Source organism: Anomaloglossus baeobatrachus, chromosome 6 (genome assembly GCF_048569485.1).
Source record: "Anomaloglossus baeobatrachus isolate aAnoBae1 chromosome 6, aAnoBae1.hap1, whole genome shotgun sequence".
Taxonomy (NCBI): Eukaryota; Metazoa; Chordata; class Amphibia; order Anura; family Aromobatidae; genus Anomaloglossus; species Anomaloglossus baeobatrachus.
This window is the reverse complement of record NC_134358.1, coordinates 201,101,121-201,120,935: the sequence shown is the minus strand read 5'-3', so window position 1 is coordinate 201,120,935 and position 19,815 is coordinate 201,101,121. Positions and strand designations below refer to the sequence as shown.

Sequence of the window (19,815 nt, the reverse complement as noted above, 5' to 3'; positions counted from 1 at the left end):
TGAGTCTAATTTCGTGTGGCCTTTAGTATTTGAACCTAACTGTGATTATTAATCATAAGAAATGCATCAGTCGGGGCTCAGTGGCAGATATTGCTGCACAACTATCCTTGCAAATATAGAAAAACTGTATGAAAAAGAGTATTTTAGATTATGATTCCTGCATTTAAATGAATACTCATGTTATAGGTCTGTCATCTAAACTGATGTAACAGAAAATGTGATTCTCACAACAGGCTTTTTACTTGGTATGTGCCCGCTGTAGGCACTTTGGGCAGTGGACTGGCATTAGCATGGACACTCTAACCAGTCATTGCCCAAGCAGCCCCATACACAACAAGCTGTGATGCGTGGCCATGACCTAGTCCCCATTTTACCATCCCAAACCTTTTGATTTGACCCGATCACCTATTAGGTGCATGCTCACATTTATACAGTACAATATGCCTCCCATGATAGCCCCATTGCCCCCAACGTCAATCACAATGCCTACATGAAAACTACAGCGCTCCAAAATCCACCGTGTTTTTTATGTGATGTACAATCCCCCATGAAAGTCCCTTGACAGTACGCCCAGGTTAGCAATAAATGCTCTAAATTCTCCTTACATCAGTCACTGTGCCTCCCATGTCCTGTACAATGTTTCCCATGCTAGTCACAATCACTACATGGTGATCAATGTGCTTTCCAACGGTCCTCTCAGCTTTCCAAGCCCAGTTCACACTTACCTGTTGTGGTCATACTCTATCGTGCATGTGAATTTAAAGGGAATATCACTAGGATTTTAACCCCTACTCTGAGAGCAGAATAACGTAGGGGAAGAGATCCTGAGTCCAGCACTGAGTCCTGAGTCCAGTAAGTCCACTTACTGGGCTGTTTAGTGTAGTTTTGATAAAGTCACTGATTAATCAGCAGCAGATTATCATTAGAGGACTACTTGGCGTGCAGCTAGGTAGTCCAGCATATTCATTAGGTCTTGAAAATCTTCAAGGAAAATGCTCGGGTACGTCATTGATTTACATTAGGTTCTTATACTGGACGAATACTGGAATAGTACTAGGAGCACAATGATAGAGGTATCCAGCAGCAACATGCAGAAAAATGAATATAAAATTTAAGTTTATTTATCTTTTTACTAAAAACATATAAGCATATGTATGGGAGTACGCGTATCAAACTGCCGCTCCTTATTCTAGGTCTCCCATACATAATTAAACTTCAATTTTGTATTAATTTTCCTGGATGTGGCTGCTGGATACCTCTCTCGTGCTCCTTGTGGATATTTGGCCGATTTTCTTTGTGTCCTTGCACCGCCTGGTGAATATAAGCTTCCTTGGGATCTGGTGAGCTGGATATTTTTATTTTTCTTGGAATAGTACTAAGTATTCTGTAAGAATAATCCGAACCCAAATATCTTACTATTCGCCCATCACTACTCATTATTACAGATCAGTTTTCAAAGACCCCTGATCAGCAATTTCCCCAGAGAAAGGCTATACATTTTCCTGCAGCAGCCACTGCACTGTAAATTAAGTATAATATCTAACTTAAGGCTGAAGCTATGGCAATAGACCTCTTTGTTAGGCCCATTTCATATAGCAGTCACACATGATCCGAGTACAGATGGTGATGTCTAGAATGGCCACAAATCTAGACATGTCTGTCATAGGAAGGAATGGTGGTATCCATGGAATAAGGGCTCCTGGACTGATCCTCAGGCTAGTGGGCCCTAGCTATCCCTGATCCCAGAATTACCTCTGAAGGTGAGGACGTCTGGGCCGCTACCCTGGCCCAGCTCCTAAGCAGCTCCAATCTAGTACCCCCTTTCTCACCACCCAAGGGGGGGACTAGGATCACAGTAAATAGACAAACAGGGGGGAAATCAAAACTCCGTCACACTGACAAAAGAGAAGACATATATTCCGGCTCCAAACAGTGGATAATATTTTTATCTTCCTTTCAAAGTGAAGTACAGACAAAAAGGCAGTGATACCAGCGAGGTCAACTAGTTTCTGGCTAAACGCCCTTATCATGACCATGTCAGGCGGAGGTGAGCTGGATCAAATTTTGTTTACTTCAGTCACACTGCACCCAAACACAGAGGTATAAGACAACAAATGGTGAATGGGAAAACCAAAGCAAGGAAGAAAATACAAGACAAAGGGTAACTCCACAACAACAGCAAACAGCAAGACTTGCACCAGCCGCGAATCACTCCTTCTGTCCACAGCACAACTTGGTAGAAAGGCTGATAGGCTTTTTTTAAGAAGGAGGGGAGTGGCCACAAAAGACTACAGCTGAGCTCTTATCAAGTATCTTGCAGGAAGGGAAAACTGACATTTAACTCTTGCTGCGCCAACAGAAAGCAACATACACTTAATGTTAGCCTCCAAAGCAGGGAGAAAGCTCAAAAAGCAGAACCGTCATAAACCTCTCCACACTGAGAGATAAATGTGACAATGTCGGGCTGTTGTTGAGGTTGGGTCAGGAGTAGAGATGAGTGGACCCCGTGGAAGTTCGGTTCAGCAGGTTCAGGCGAACTTTTCATAAAGTTCTGTTTCAGACACAAACTTAACCTGAACGCCAATGGAAGTCACTGATTGGCAGTTCGGGTCTCCGCCTCCCTGCAGCCAGCCATATACAGATCACTTCCGGAGGCAGATGGACGAGGTTTTTCCATTTTTTTTTGGTGCACACTATATCAGATCATGCTGTTGTTACCCCCAGTGTGAGCCGTTCAAACACTGCACATGGCTTGCACTGGGTTGAGCACTCAGTGTACCTGAGCACAGCGGTGCTCGAGCGAGTGGTTTGCATAAGTAAAGCACCCGAACTCCAAACCAGAGCTCTGTTTTGTTTTTTTTTAACAAGTCTGTGATCGGTACGAACACCAAACCTTGGTTTCGCCCATCTCTAGTCAGGAGATTCCCTGGCAGTCTCGACTTCATGGCCTGTATATTGACCATGAAAGTTGAACATGTTAATCCAGCTTTACACACTTTTAGCTTTGGATAATAGAGAATAGTTTTCTGCTGGCAGTCCCTCTCTAATATGTCTATGTGTCCTAATGGGGTGTACAGAAAAGAGTTGTCTATGACACAACATGGAAGCCAGTCATTCTGTTCTGACAGGCTGCACTAGTAAGGACAATTGTTCTGTGTTGTTAGAACATAATGTGCATAGAGCAATATGCTGCCGAGAATGATGATTTTCAAGCTCACTTAAAGGGAACCAACCATCAGGATTTTCATATAAAGATTAAAGCCAATGGTATACTGGTGCTAGGATGCTGAATGTAAGCATAGCTTTTGTTCTGAGATTGTATGTTTTATTACAGTAATATTTTCAAGTAAAGTATCAGCAATGCACTGCTATTTGATTGACAGGTGCAACAGGGTTGGGAATATGTGGGTCGGGTTTTGCTATCTACCAAGGCCAGGCAGCAGACAGGGGTGGGAATAAATAGCAAGACCCAATCCACATATTCCCTTCCTGTTGCACCTGTCAATCAAATACCAGTGCGTTGCTGGAACTTTACTTGAAAATATTACTGTAATAAAACATCCACTCTCTGAACAAGTGGTATGCTTACATTCAGCATCCTAGTGACAGTATAGCACTGGCCTTACTTTATATATGAAAATCTTGATTATTTGTCCTCTTTAATAATAATTTCACATATTCATCCAGTGATTGCTGACCTGTTCAGACAATGTGATACTTGGGAAACAAGCAGTTTTAGGAATGCTTAATGCCAGCTATCGACCAGTATAAATATGGCTCTTAGGGTGTTTGCCCATGATCAGTATTTGCAGCGGTTTGGAAACAGCATATGTCAGCTGCGTCCAAACCACTGCGGTGTACAGTACAAGTATAGTGGATGGGATTTCTATAAATCCCGTGCGCACTATGCTTGTTTTTGCTGCAGCAAACACTGACCTGTGGAACGTCTTCCCAGACCGCAGCATGTCAATTGTTTGCTGCAGAATTGCCTGCATCCTCCGTAGGGAGAACACAAGCAGGAGACTGCAGCATACGTAACCCTGATAGTTGGTACTGACAACTGCGTTCTCCTGCGTTCTCCTGCAGGGGAGACGTGCGGCCCCCCAGGTCAGGAATCGCTGCGTTCTGAACGCAGGGAGCCCTGATCGTGAGCACACACCCTAAGTGTTTTCCACAACTATTTTCTTGCTGAATAAGCCACAGCACAATATCCAGGAGCTTTGATAGTGTGGAAAATTCTGGTCTTTGCATGGTTAGATTGTGTTTTGTTGAGTTCCATTATATACAACCACCCAGCAATGCAACATTCACGAAATGCACATGAGGTGAGGAATCAATCAACATGCAGATGACAGCGCTTGTATTTAATAAAAAAAATGTTGGGGGGAGGGGTGGGAAACACTTTATTCATCAAGAATGTAAACTGTATGTTCATGTTATGTCAACATTACATTACTGTACTGATTGTGTGATAAATACTAAGCAGCGTAGAGTTAAAATTTTCAACATCGCTGAAAAACATGCGACTCGCTCTGTTATACCTGTAGTGTAGTATGCATGTCACCTTTTTTTACTCAACTCCCCCGCCTCCCATTTACTTACGAGGTGCCTCAACTGACAAAATATGACAAGATCAGCCTGCAATTATAACCAACACAGCCATTCAGACAATAATGCAGCTGCTTTCTATATACAATACGTTGCCTTGATTGACTCATTCATCTGCTTTAAGAAATGTATATCTGATTCTCAATTACAAGGGAAATACTGTGAATGCTCGGGATTCAATTGAATATAGATTTCACTTTTCTAACTGGTTGGTGTTTTATTGAAAGGCACAGACGAAACGTGAAGCTTCTTACAAAGGAGCGTGAATGATAAACTGCCAATCAAGTTGATGTGCTTTATACTGCGGCTGTCTGACACCAACAGCTGTGACAAGAGTCAATCTCTTTGAAACATTTCTAATGCTGACAAAAAAGGCTCAGAACGGTGTGCTTAAATCACTGGTTCTATCAGGCATTGAGGAATACACCGAAGGTTCATTTGGAGGGCTCCGAACTTGTGTAGGCACAAAAATGCACAACATAATGGAATACGACAATATATTTGGAGTCCAAACCAGACCATTATTCAAAGTAATCATTTTCTTCCAAAATATGATTATTTCAGGCATGGCTTTGTCTTAGCATATCTATATTTCTGTACGAGTCCCAATGCTCTACTGTATATGGAAAGAGAAGGTCGAGAAACCTACCTGTCTCAATTCTCAACACTGATTTATTTTATGGATAAGGGTATGTTGCGAACATGTCTTCAAACTGACAGCTGTCATGATCTACTGTAGATCTTTCTTTCTCGCCAGTAAACATAGGTCACAGGAATACTACAAGCAGAAACTAATAATATGTCTTATATCCGAGTCTTATAAAATAGGTATCAAACTGAATGCACTTACTGAGCAAAATAGGACTTATAGTTATTCAGGAGAACCCATTAGTAACCAGCTCCATGCACAAACACACAAAATAAATAATTATGTCCATAGTTATGTAAAGGGATTGGTAAATTAGAAAACCAATTTTCAAATGCCTTTTAAAGGGAATCTTACTCCAGGTTTCTCCTATTTAATCTGAGAGCAGCATAATGTAGGGGCAAGAGAACCCGATTACCGGGATATGTCACCTGCTTGGCAGCTTGCTATAGTTTACATACTATTAGTGTTTTACCAGAAATAAATTATCAATACAGGAGTAGGTGTTGCGTGCCAGCCGGTCCATCTAATCTGTTTAAACCTGCCCCACCACTAGTGTTTTATCATAAAGAGATCATCAATGCAGGACTAGGTGTCACGTGCCAGACAGTCCAACTGTTTAACCCTGCCCCCATCACTGATTGGCAACTTGCTGGAGAGAGGTGGATGGGATCTCATGAGTTAACTTCTCAGCCTGGAATGAAACTATTATACACACTCGGCTAGACACTGCCGATCGTTCTCCTTGAAACAAATTGTAAGAAAAAAGGTCTCACCATAGTAGAATTCAACTAAATGAAAAAAGCAAGTCAATTGCAAACTTGCTGATTTTTTTTCATGGTGTCTAATCACACAAATTTAACCACATTATCATACCCCATTAATATTCTACAAGTAACAGAGGTGTGAATTGTCATGTGAAAGTATGATGTTTATTGGAGTTTGTTGAATTTTTAACTTTCTAAACAATTACTAGCATCTGAAAAGCCACTGGAAACAGCACAAAGAATCATGCAGAAATGTCCTGGACATACAGAATATACACATCTGATTTTTTTCTTGTAACCCCAACAGTTTTTTACAATAACAAGTCCGAACGCTGCCAACCTTGGCCTATGTACTTAGTCATAAGCTCTACTTTTGCATAGCTTTAAAATAACCTTACTGAGAAGAGAATGTGAGGATAGAGGAGAATTTAAAAGATAATGAAAAGGCTTTATTTGAAAGACATATTGAAACTGTTAAAAAGCTTCTATAGGATTGGTATTTGGCACATTCTGCTGTAAAGCTGCACCATGTTAGAAGAACAAACAAGACTATAAGCAAAATAAAAAAAAAGATATTTAACAAAAACAGGGAATGAGATATTTTCAAGTGCCTACCTGCATGAAGGTACGCCAGATCGGGATTTTCAATGTCTAAATGTTGTTCCTTCAGATGATTCCGAAACTCCATTGGGGCATTGGTCCCATAATTGCACTTTGGACAGTTATACATTTTTACTCCTTCATGCTTGCCAGTGTGCAAAATGTGTTTGCGGACATTTTCTGCACAATTTGACCTAATGATAAAAGAGAAATATGTTTTGTTAATATGTTAAGAGGATATATAACATAAGGTGACTTTTGAGATATTCACCCATCGAAACGTCATGTGAACTCACACCATGGACTTATTGTTTCAGATGTACAAATTCAATCATTTACCCAACACTAAAGGCCCCGTTACACGCTGTGATATATCGCTAGTGATCGTCCCCGCCCCATAATTTGTGCGTCACGGGCAAATCGTTGCCCGTGGCGCACAAAATCATTAGTCCCTGTCACAAGTACTTACCTGCCTAGCGACGTCGCTGTTGCCGGCAAACCACCTCCTTTCTAAGGGGGCGGTTTGTGCGGCGTCACAGCGACGTCACTAAGCGGACGCCCAATAGAAGCGGAGGGGCGGAGATGAGCGGCTGTAACATGCCGCCCACCTTCTTCCTTCCGCATTGCCGGCGGTCGCAGGTAAGCTACAGTTCGTTATTCCCGAGGTGTCACACATAGCGATGTGTGCTGCCTCGGGAACGACGAACAACCTGCGTGCTCAAGAATCAACAATTTTTTAAAAATGAACGACGTGTGAACGATGGACGATAAGGTGAGTATTTTCCATCGTTAATGGTCGTTCCTTGCTGTCACACGCAACGACGTCGCTAAAGATGACGGATGTGCGTCACGGAATCCGTGACCCCAGTGATATATCGTTAGATCCGTCGTTGCGTGTAACGCCGCCTTTAGACTACTAGGAACTAATCACAAAATCAATCTCTGTTTTTTTCTTTTTTTTTAAGCTTTTACCCGGATTTTCAAAGTTTTACTTCATATCATATAGTCGAGCACAAGCAAAAGTTGCATACAACTAGTCCATTAGATATTTCACTCTGATAATTTGCTGCCACTAAAGGCAATCTCTCAGCAGATTTTTGCTATATAATCTGAGGACAGCATGCTGTAGGAGTTAAAACACAGATTTCAAGGATGTGTCTCATATCAAGCTGTATGCAGTTGTTTACTTGCAATGACTCTTTAAAGAGAACCCGTCAGGTTCAATATGCACCCAGAACCACGAGCAGTTCTGGATGCATATTGCTAATCCCTGCCTAACTGTCCTTGTATACACTAGGATAGATAAAGAGATCTTTAGAAAAAGTATTTCAAAAGATCTTTTATCGTATGCTAATGAGCGAGGGGACTAGTCCCCTGGGTGTTAGTTCCCCTTGCCAGTCGGCTCCATTAGCATGTTAGTACACCCCTGTGTGTGTGCTAACATGCTAATGAATACGCAGCATCACAGGATGATGTCACTCACCTCTCTGCCGCCATCGTGTTCGATGCTGGATTTCGGCTCAGTGCGCATGACCCCAGAGTTTGGGTCATGAGCACTACTTCAGTTTGAAGCCAGGACGACTACACCCAGCTTCATAGTGCGCATGACCCAAACTCCAGGGTCATGTGCACTGAGCTGGAATCCACCGTCGGACGCGATGCCAGCGGAGAGGTGAGTGAGATCATCATCTGATGTTGCACATTCATTAGCATGTTAGCACACCCACAGGGGCGTACTAACATGCTAATGGAGCCGGCTGGCAAGGGGAACTAGTCCCCTTGCTCATTAGCATATAGTAAAAGATCTTTAGAAATACTTTTTCTAAAGATCTCTTTATCTATGCTAGTGTATACAGGGACAGTTAGGCAGAAATTAGCAATATGCACCCAGATCTGCTCATGGTTCTGGGTGCATATTACACCTGACAGGTTCCCTTTAAACACAGGAGATAATCATTGCTTGGATTACATCAGCTACACGAGTGTGAGACCTAGTCCGACCACGGCTCCTCCTGTGATAAGTAGCTCACTGTCAATAGACTATGTACATAGGGAGCTGTGGTGTGGGCGGGGTTAGCTTTCTCAGCTCTGTTTCATACTACACCTAAGAACTCACAACTGCTGGACCCAGCAGCATACATCCTTGAAATGAAGGTTGCTTTTCCTACATCCTGTTGATCTCAAATGAGGTAGCAAAATCCTGCTGACAGATTCCCTTTAATTTTCATCACCTTTTCTTGTATTGCTTGATAGTGGTTTTATTTTCATGCATTATATGGAAACTTACTCAGAATGCTACATCTGACCTGCAGAGGCCAATGCAGGAGAATTGGATGGCTTGCAGACAGGGCCGGACTGGGACTAAAACTCAGCCCTGGCATTTGGAGGTGCACAGACCCACTTGTCACTTGGTGAATGTGTAATATCTTTGTGCACTTGTAGGTTGTGTTACACGACCATATAACATGCAGTCACGGCTACGTCCAGTATTACAGCTCAGTCCTATTTATTGCTCTTAAGTTGCCGGACCTGGTGAAGCTGCTATTTTCCCTACAGAGCTGGCTCCCTTAGTTAAAGAAGAGGATGCTGAGCTCTACATATAATGCTAAGGCCTCATAATATAACTGATGGGCAGTGCAAAATCAGATCCCCCCAGCTAATATTGATGACCTATTCTACAGATAGATGATCAGGGAAGCTGTAGTTGCCACTGACGCTAATTTTGGGTGCATGCCACTTAGGGAATGTGCAATGACATTTTGGGGGGCAGATCCCACCATGGATACCACTATGAAAAATACTCACAATGAGTGACCATCTGCATCTATTACTGTGCGCAAGTTCAGGTTTTTGAGCATCTTTTAACCACTTCAGGTTTCTAAAACCACCAAGTGGTTAAAAGAAGTAACTGATTCATTCTTCTGGTGTTTTCCACCCAGCAGACGCTCTGTACTTTACAATGCAGATCAATGGAAAGTTTTGGAAGATGCCTGGATGTCTTTTATTGCATTTTACCATCACTTTTTCTTAAAATGCACAGTAAAAAAAAGTGACAAAAATAATAGGAAAACACTAAAAAAGCCAAAGACGGTCAAGACCATAGAAAAAATACCCAGGAAATGACTATAAAAAAAAACGCCACGGTTTTCAACATCTACTTAAAAAACTTGCCGGTGTTGCTTGAGTTTAAAACTCCTTGTGTGCACATACCCTTAGGTTTTCCAGTTTTTGAAAACCCATTTTCTGCATTGTTTATTTGTTTTATTCACTCTCCCCAGGTCTGCTATTGTCTGCAGCGCTGGTGTCACATCATAATGACAGCGCTGCAACCAATCATGGAGCTCAGCAAGTAACTGATTGACTACAGCAAGTAACTGATTGGCTACAGTGTTGTTGATGTGATGTCAGAGATCCAGACACTTATAGACTCCAGGTGCAACAGCAGTTTGTATTTTTTTAAAACAAAAAGGACACATCAGACATCAAGAGGATGTGAGCAGTCAGCGTCATGTAAGAGCTACTCACATGAATACATCGCTAGAACCAAATATTTGAGGATGATTTGGAGACATTCTGCTTAAAAATGTGTAAACATGTTAATTTACACGGTTTTTGGAGCAGAAACTGAGCAGAATCTTGACAAATTCTCCTCATAATGTCAAAACAAAGTTTTGATTATTTTTAAGCTTTTTTTGACATAGCCATGAAACTTGGATTTTCATGTTCAGAACCACCATCAGTACATGTATGCCGCACTAGAACCATCAGCAGCACATGAATGCAGCACCAGAGCCACCATCAGCACATGAATACAGCACTAGTGCCACAATCAGTATATGAATGCCACACCAGAACCATCATCAGCACATGAATACAGCACCAGAACCACCACCAGAACATGAATGCAGTGCCAGAATCACCATTGGCACATGAATGCAGCATCAGAGCCACCACTAGAACATTAATGAGTTGTTCCTGTCCCTTTTGTCTCCACGTAGTACAGACACCATGATGATTTCATGCCCACAGCTAGTCTCTGAAGACCTCCCTCTTTGTTCTTCAGCAGCACTTTCTGAGACAGTGCCTTTAAAAATAAAAGTATCAGTATACTGCCCCAAAAATATAAATATCTCCCATGCTGTGCTACTAAATAAAGACTTGCTGTGCTTCCTTCACAAAATATCTCCCCCGACACACACACACTGCCTCTCTCCAAAATATTATACCCCCACACACACTGCTCCTCACCAAAATATTATACCCCCACACACACTGCCCCTCTCCAAATATTATACCCCTCTACACACACACACACTGCCCCTCTCCAAAATAGTATACCCCCTCACACACACACATACTGCCCCTCTCCAAAATATTATACCCTCCACAAACACACACAATCCCCCTCTCCAAAATATTATACCCTCACACACACTGCCCCCCTCCAAAATATTATACCTTCCCATAGACATACACACTGCCCCTCTCCAAATATTAAAACCCCCTACACACACACTGCCCCTCTCCAAAATATTATACACACACACTGCCCCTCTCCAAATATTTTACCCCCTACACACACAGACACACACACACACACACTGCCCCTCTCCAAAATATTATACCCCTTACACACACACTGCCCCTCCTTTAAATATTATACCCCACACACACACACTGCCCCTCTCCAAAATATTATACCCCCCCCACACACACACACTGGCCCACTCAAAAATATTATACCCCCATATATACACACACTGCCCTTTTCCAAAATATTATACCCCCCCATATATACACACACTGCCGTTATGTAAAATACCCCCCACACACACACACTGCCCCACTGGATAAAGTACTCCCCTTCCCCCCGCCTCTTGCAAAGCTGTGTCCCTTTCACAAATGTTCCCCCATTATGTGCCCTAATCCCCTCCTCACTCACCCATAGTGAGAACACATTCCATCTACGGCTCCTCCACGGAGCTCTTACAACTGTCCAATGTGTCTCAGCAGAGCCCGCAGCAGTGTGATGATGTCAGCAAGGTGCTGATCTCATCACGTTGTTGCACGCCGGAGCCCCAGGCCCGATGCTGTCACTGATCAAATGTATTTGCGTCTGAGAGACGCAAACACATTTGAACAGGAAGGAGGGAGCTGCGGTAACCAGTGCTTTCCTCTGCAGTACACTGGGTACAGGATTTCACTAAACAGCAGGGCCGGGGCATCACAGCACAGCACTCTGCCTCCTGCTGCTTTCAGTAATGCTACTGTGCGAAAGGCAAGTTAATGTTGCCCGGCGTGCAGACTGCTGAGGAGAGTGGCGGTGACTATAGAGTGAGCAGCCCACTAGAGGGACCAGCCCACTACAGGGACCAGCCCTTCTGGCATTTGCCAGAATTGCCCCATGGCCAGTCTGGCCCTGGTTGTAGATGAGAGAATATGTTCTTGCTGCTATCAGCTTCATAAACACTAATACATTCAGTTCAGAATTATAGTAATTCAGAATTACACTGAAACCTCTGAGACAACCACCGAAAATTGCATTGGAAAATGTTCTTCTAAGGAGGTTGTCTTCTAAAAAAAAAAAGAAGGCCTGCCGCCTGTATGTATAATATACAGAGGAATTAAAATCTCATCTAGGTAACCATATAACCTAGTCTAGATCACCATATTTTATAGGTGGTATTTTAGACGAGATTTATTGTACATATAAAATCTACCTGGCAAATTATCATTAAAAGAATTAGATTCAAAACATTTAACATTTGTCTTTTCCTGGTGCCTAAATCAGGTAAGGCAAGAAGACGTAGAGAACATTTCTTTGTTGCAAATATCAGTTGTTCCTTAATGACTGGTTCACTGTCAAAAAGAAGCAGGTGGTCATTTTTCTATGTCAAGCAAAACAAAACAAAAAAGTTTTAAGAACTGGCAGTCTCCCAGTGGTGCCTGTGTTATCCAGAAGACAATGTGTAAGATGGGCACATTTTACTTAAATATTTGTTTTATGCCAAATATGAAATATTTATTTTATTCTGAACATATTTTATGTTACGGATTGCTTAAGGGCAAGACTTAAATGTTAGATCTTTTAAAGAAGATACACATCAAACATCCAATAAAACATGCTGTACATATAACAATTTATATTTGTGTTTTACGGATCCCCATTGACTTGAGTCTGATCCACACACATGGGTAATAGGACTTGCTCTGAGTCTCATGGATCTCACACCCGGATCTGTGACTTTCATGGAAGATTGTATATATCTCCTAGAAGTGTGTGTGCTGTAGAAGAATGTGATTGGACAGTGCACGGATAGTTCACACGGATGTGTGACTGTAGCCTAAGGGTTGATTAAAATTTGGTAGCTGTTTATCGAAAGTCTCAAATGAGTTGATACTTTCTTAAAAGAATGAAGGAATGCACTGGTGAGCTTAGGAACATCGAAATGTCTAGAAGAGTGTAAAAGACAAACGGATGATGATTGCAGAATTCTTTTCTTGGTTACAAAAAACAACAAAAAGTTTACAACCTCTAGCAAAGTCAAGAATATCTATAATGAGGTTAGAACATTATTATCAATTTCTATAATCAAAAGAGGTATTCATGAATGTAATGCAGAGGATTTATCTCAAGATGTAAATCATTTATAAGAAGAAGAAGGCCAGATTACACTTGGCTGGTAAACATCTAAAAAAGCACACAGTTCTAGAACAAGGAATTAGAAATATGAAAGCATGCTGAACTTGTTTCAGAATCATAGGAAGAGAACAAAGTGGAGAAGTAAAGAAAGGGGCTATGATATAAAGCAATAACACGCTATCGGTCAAAAATAATATATATTAGTAATGTATGGCTCCTGGTGGAACTGGAGCACCGGGGCTTACTGAAGATGTGATTGTGGACAGAAGTAAAAGGAGGAATTCTTAAGTGTTGAGAGCTATATGTTCAAGGTAAGTACCTAAAGGGGCCTAGTCAGTTTTTAGGATCTCCATGGTGGGGTTTAAACCTAGGACCCCAGCGCTGCATAGCAGTCTTTAGATTGTTTAGAAAAAAAGGCAACCAAGTAAAGAAGTAAAGGAGAATATATTAGAAACACTAATTATACCCTCTGAAATAATGTACAAATACAATATGTCTCCTGCCATCACTGCGGCTTTTTGAGGTTTATTAATTTAATGAGGGATAAACAAAGTGATTTCATGGTTTCACTTCTAAAAACCAAGGTGTGAACAGCCTTACAAAACTAAATGCCTCAATTTCTCTTTCTAAATGGATTCTACAAGATAAATGATGAATAAAACTGAAAGGCGGTAATCTTACATGTGTAACATCGCAGCATTTTTTTTAAGACAGTTATGGGATAAATCAATGAGTGCAATATCAAACACTTCTATTAGTAAAGTAACATTTACCTGTTAAAATCAGTTGATGGATTTGAGATGACAATGAAAAGCCAAAAGTGACAGGAAAATCAAAAATGCTTACAGTAGAGAATATTATCATGAAATATTCCCCAGTAGGTTGAAAATTTGATGAAGATGAGATTATTTTCATGTGTCAGATTTCTTGCCGAAAGTTTTGTGACTGAAAATAAGATCTGTTTGTGGATTTCTATAAGCCTCGTTCAATGAATGGGGGAGTTGCCGAAATGTGCGCAATAATTCTGTAGCATGGGAATATACCCTAAGACCACTTTCAAAAGGTAACACATTGGATCAGTATTTGTAAGGCAGCAACTGGTACTCACACAGAGAATGTGTAATGCCAATATATGAATTTCTTAAGGATTTTGGCTTATAAATAGAGATGAGCGAACCGGTCGCGGTTCGGCTCGAGGTTGGTTCGCCGAACGGACCTCCCGTTCGAGTTCGGTTCGTCGAACGTTCGACGAACCGAACTCGAACTGCATAGGAAACAATGGCAGGCAATCACAAACACAGAAAAACACCTAGAAAACACCCTCAAAGGTGTCCAAAAGGTCACAAACAACTCACAACACATGGGAAAGTGACAAGGACATATACTCATGCGAAAACAAAAGAGCTGGACAAGGAAAAAGAGGAGGACACACAGATATATGAGTATATGCAAGGAAACATGCCATTATTGTGCAACTTGAGCCCTGCTCATTCTTGGCTTCAAATCTTGATAAATTGCCTGAGCTCGCCACGTACGTCTTGGGGATCTTGTCGTGTCCTGCAGCCAGCGTTCTCTCGGAACCTGTCTTCAGTGCTGCTGTGGGTCTGCTGGCAGATAAGCACACGTGTCTGTCCACTGACAATGTGGACATGGCTCTCAGAGGACTTTTCTTCCCCGGGGTCAGCCAGGGGACGGGAAAGGCACGCGTATTTTTGAGAGTGCTTCATGCAAAGCATCTTTTTCTTTTTCAAAAGGGGGCTCAACCGATGCCAGTCAAGTGGGGTGTGTGTGGCCCAGTGAGTGGCAACGAGGGAGACTGTGGTTGGAGTCCCCTCGCTGTGTTTCTAAAAGAACCAAGATGAACAAGTCATGGCTCTCAGAGGACTTTTCTTCCCCGGGGTCAGCCAGGGGACGGGAAAGGCACGCGTATTTTTGAGAGTGCTTCATGCAAAGCATCTTTTTCTTTTTCAAAAGGGGGCTCAACCGATGCCAGTCAAGTGGGGTGTGTGTGGCCCAGTGAGTGGCAACGAGGGAGACTGTGGTTGGAGTCCCCTCGCTGTGTTTCTAAAAGAACCAAGATGAACAAGTCATGGCTCTCAGAGGACTTTTCTTCCCCGGGGTCAGCCAGGGGACGGGAAAGGCACGCGTATTTTTGAGAGTGCTTCATGCAAAGCATCTTTTTCTTTTTCAAAAGGGGGCTCAACCGATGCCAGTCAAGTGGGGTGTGTGTGGCCCAGTGAGTGGCAATGAGGGAGACTGTGGTTGGAGTCCCCTCGCTGTGTTTCTAAAAGAACCAAGATGAACAAGTCATGGCTCTCAGAGGACTTTTCTTCCCCGGGGTCAGCCAGGGGACGGGAAAGGCACGCGTATTTTTGAGAGTGCTTCATGCAAAGCATCTTTTTCTTTTTCAAAAGGGGGCTCAACCGATGCCAGTCAAGTGGGGTGTGTGTGGCCCAGTGAGTGGCAACGAGGGAGACTGTGGTTGGAGTCCCCTCGCTGTGTTTCTAAAAGAACCAAGATGAACAAGTCATGGCTCTCAGAGGACTTTTCTTCCCCGGGGTCAGCCAGGGGACGGGAAAGGCACGCGTATTTTTGAGAGTGCTTCATGCAAAGCATCTTTTTCTTTTTCAAAAGGGGGCTCAACCGATGCCAGTCAAGTGGGGTGTGTGTGGCCCAGTGAGTGGCAACGAGGGAGACTGTGGTTGGAGTCCCCTCGCTGTGTTTCTAAAAGAACCAAGATGAACAAGTCATGGCTCTCAGAGGACTTTTCTTCCCCGGGGTCAGCCAGGGGACGGGAAAGGCACGCGTATTTTTGAGAGTGCTTCATGCAAAGCATCTTTTTCTTTTTCAAAAGGGGGCTCAACCGATGCCAGTCAAGTGGGGTGTGTGTGGCCCAGTGAGTGGCAACGAGGGAGACTGTGGTTGTAGTCCCCTCGCTGTGTTTCTAAAAGAATCAAGATGAACAATTCATGGCTCTCAGAGGACTTTTCTTCCCCGGGGTCAGCCAGGGGACGGGAAAGGCACGCGTATTTTTGAGAGTGCTTCATGCAAAGCATCTTTTTCTTTTTCAAAAGGGGGCTCAACCGATGCCAGTCAAGTGGGGTGTGTGTGGCCCAGTGAGTGGCAACGAGGGAGACTGTGGTTGGAGTCCCCTCGCTGTGTTTCTAAAAGAACCAAGATGAACAAGTCATGGCTCTCAGAGGACTTTACTTCCCCGGGGTCAGCCAGGGGACGGGAAAGGCACGCGTATTTTTGAGAGTGCTTCATGCAAAGCATCTTTTTCTTTTTCAAAAGGGGGCTCAACCGATGCCAGTCAAGTGGGGTGTGTGTGGCCCAGTGAGTGGCAACGAGGGAGACTGTGGTTGGAGTCCCCTCGCTGTGTTTCTAAAAGAACCAAGATGAACAAGTCATGGCTCTCAGAGGACTTTTCTTCCCCGGGGTCAGCCAGGGGACGGGAAAGGCACGCGTATTTTTGAGAGTGCTTCATGCAAAGCATCTTTTTCTTTTTCAAAAGGGGGCTCAACCGATGCCAGTCAAGTGGGGTGTGTGTGGCCCAGTGAGTGGCAACGAGGGAGACTGTGGTTGGAGTCCCCTCGCTGTGTTTCTAAAAGAACCAAGATGAACAAGTCATGGCTCTCAGAGGACTTTTCTTCCCCGGGGTCAGCCAGGGGACGGGAAAGGCACGCGTATTTTTGAGAGTGCTTCATGCAAAGCATCTTTTTCTTTTTCAAAAGGGGGCTCAACCGATGCCAGTCAAGTGGGGTGTGTGTGGCCCAGTGAGTGGCAACGAGGGAGACTGTGGTTGGAGTCCCCTCGCTGTGTTTCTAAAAGAACCAAGATGAACAAGTCATGGCTCTCAGAGGACTTTTCTTCCCCGGGGTCAGCCAGGGGACGGGAAAGGCACGCGTATTTTTGAGAGTGCTTCATGCAAAGCATCTTTTTCTTTTTCAAAAGGGGGCTCAACCGATGCCAGTCAAGTGGGGTGTGTGTGGCCCAGTGAGTGGCAACGAGGGAGACTGTGGTTGGAGTCCCCTCGCTGTGTTTCTAAAAGAACCAAGATGAACAAGTCATGGCTCTCAGAGGACTTTTCTTCCCCGGGGTCAGCCAGGGGACGGGAAAGGCACGCGTATTTTTGAGAGTGCTTCATGCAAAGCATCTTTTTCTTTTTCAAAAGGGGGCTCAACCGATGCCAGTCAAGTGGGGTGTGTGTGGCCCAGTGAGTGGCAACGAGGGAGACTGTGGTTGGAGTCCCCTCGCTGTGTTTCTAAAAGAACCAAGATGAACAAGTCATGGCTCTCAGAGGACTTTTCTTCCCCGGGGTCAGCCAGGGGACGGGAAAGGCACGCGTATTTTTGAGAGTGCTTCATGCAAAGCATCTTTTTCTTTTTCAAAAGGGGGCTCAACCGATGCCAGTCAAGTGGGGTGTGTGTGGCCCAGTGAGTGGCAACGAGGGAGACTGTGGTTGTAGTCCCCTCGCTGTGTTTCTAAAAGAACCAAGATGAACAAGTCATGACTCTCAGAGGACTTTTCTTCCCCGGGGTCAGCCAGGGGACGGGAAAGGCACGCGTATTTTTGAGAGTGCTTCATGCAAAGCATCTTTTTCTTTTTCAAAAGGGGGCTCAACCGATGCCAGTCAAGTGGGGTGTGTGTGGCCCAGTGAGTGGCAACGAGGGAGACTGTGGTTGGAGTCCCCTCGCTGTGTTTCTAAAAGAACCAAGATGAACAAGTCATGGCTCTCAGAGGACTTTTCTTCCCCGGGGTCAGCCAGGGGACGGGAAAGGCACGCGTATTTTTGAGAGTGCTTCATGCAAAGCATCTTTTTCTTTTTCAAAAGGGGGCTCAACCGATGCCAGTCAAGTGGGGTGTGTGTGGCCCAGTGAGTGGCAACGAGGGAGACTGTGGTTGGAGTCCCCTCGCTGTGTTTCTAAAAGAACCAAGATGAACAAGTCATGGCTCTCAGAGGACTTTTCTTCCCCGGGGTCAGCCAGGGGACGGGAAAGGCACGCGTATTTTTGAGAGTGCTTCATGCAAAGCATCTTTTTCTTTTTCAAAAGGGGGCTCAACCGATGCCAGTCAAGTGGGGTGTGTGTGGCCCAGTGAGTGGCAACGAGGGAGACTGTGGTTGGAGTCCCCTCGCTGTGTTTCTAAAAGAACCAAGATGAACAAGTCATGGCTCTCAGAGGACTTTTCTTCCCCGGGGTCAGCCAGGGGACGGGAAAGGCACGCGTATTTTTGAGAGTGCTTCATGCAAAGCATCTTTTTCTTTTTCAAAAGGGGGCTCAACCGATGCCAGTCAAGTGGGGTGTGTGTGGCCCAGTGAGTGGCAACGAGGGAGACTGTGGTTGGAGTCCCCTCGCTGTGTTTCTAAAAGAACCAAGATGAACAAGTCATGGCTCTCAGAGGACTTTTCTTCCCCGGGGTCAGCCAGGGGACGGGAAAGGCACGCGTATTTTTGAGAGTGCTTCATGCAAAGCATCTTTTTCTTTTTCAAAAGGGGGCTCAACCGATGCCAGTCAAGTGGGGTGTGTGTGGCCCAGTGAGTGGCAACGAGGGAGACTGTGGTTGTAGTCCCCTCGCTGTGTTTCTAAAAGAACCAAGATGAACAAGTCATGGCTCTCAGAGGACTTTTCTTCCCCGGGGTCAGCCAGGGGACGGGAAAGGCACGCGTATTTTTGAGAGTGCTTCATGCAAAGCATCTTTTTCTTTTTCAAAAGGGGGCTCAACCGATGCCAGTCAAGTGGGGTGTGTGTGGCCCAGTGAGTGGCAACGAGGGAGACTGTGGTTGGAGTCCCCTCGCTGTGTTTCTAAAAGAACCAAGATGAACAAGTCATGGCTCTCAGAGGACTTTTCTTCCCCGGGGTCAGCCAGGGGACGGGAAAGGCACGCGTATTTTTGAGAGTGCTTCATGCAAAGCATCTTTTTCTTTTTCAAAAGGGGGCTCAACCGATGCCAGTCAAGTGGGGTGTGTGTGGCCCAGTGAGTGGCAACGAGGGAGACTGTGGTTGGAGTCCCCTCGCTGTGTTTCTAAAAGAACCAAGATGAACAAGTCATGGCTCTCAGAGGACTTTTCTTCCCCGGGGTCAGCCAGGGGACGGGAAAGGCACGCGTATTTTTGAGAGTGCTTCATGCAAAGCATCTTTTTCTTTTTCAAAAGGGGACTCAACCGATGCCAGTCAAGTGGGGTGTGTGTGGCCCAGTGAGTGGCAACGAGGGAGACTGTGGTTGGAGTCCCCTCGCTGTGTTTCTAAAAGAACCAAGATGAACAAGTCATGGCTCTCTGAGGACTTTTCTTCCCCGGGGTCAGCCAGGGGACGGGAAAGGCACGCGTATTTTTGAGAGTGCTTCATGCAAAGCATCTTTTTCTTTTTCAAAAGGGGGCTCAACCGATGCCAGTCAAGTGGGGTGTGTGTGGCCCAGTGAGTGGCAACGAGGGAGACTGTGGTTGGAGTCCCCTTGCTGTGTTATACATGCTTTTAGAAGGGCATGACATGGCTTGGAGGTTGACTTTCATAAAATGCAAACTGTTGGCTACCAAAATGCTGCCTTTCCAA

The 19,815-nt window shown here is 44.3% G+C and overlaps 1 protein-coding gene across 1 annotated transcript in view; it reads right to left on the bottom strand.

Annotated features, from left to right (window-relative positions):
• The window catches only part of ZNF407 (zinc finger protein 407), a 678,079-nt gene that overhangs the window by 202,132 nt on the left and 456,132 nt on the right, over positions 1 to 19,815 (bottom strand). Inside the window, exon 8 of the mRNA XM_075314622.1 lies at positions 6,637 to 6,815. Within this exon, the coding sequence (XP_075170737.1) occupies positions 6,637 to 6,815 (179 nt within the window). The remainder of the gene's footprint in view (positions 1 to 6,636; positions 6,816 to 19,815) is intronic.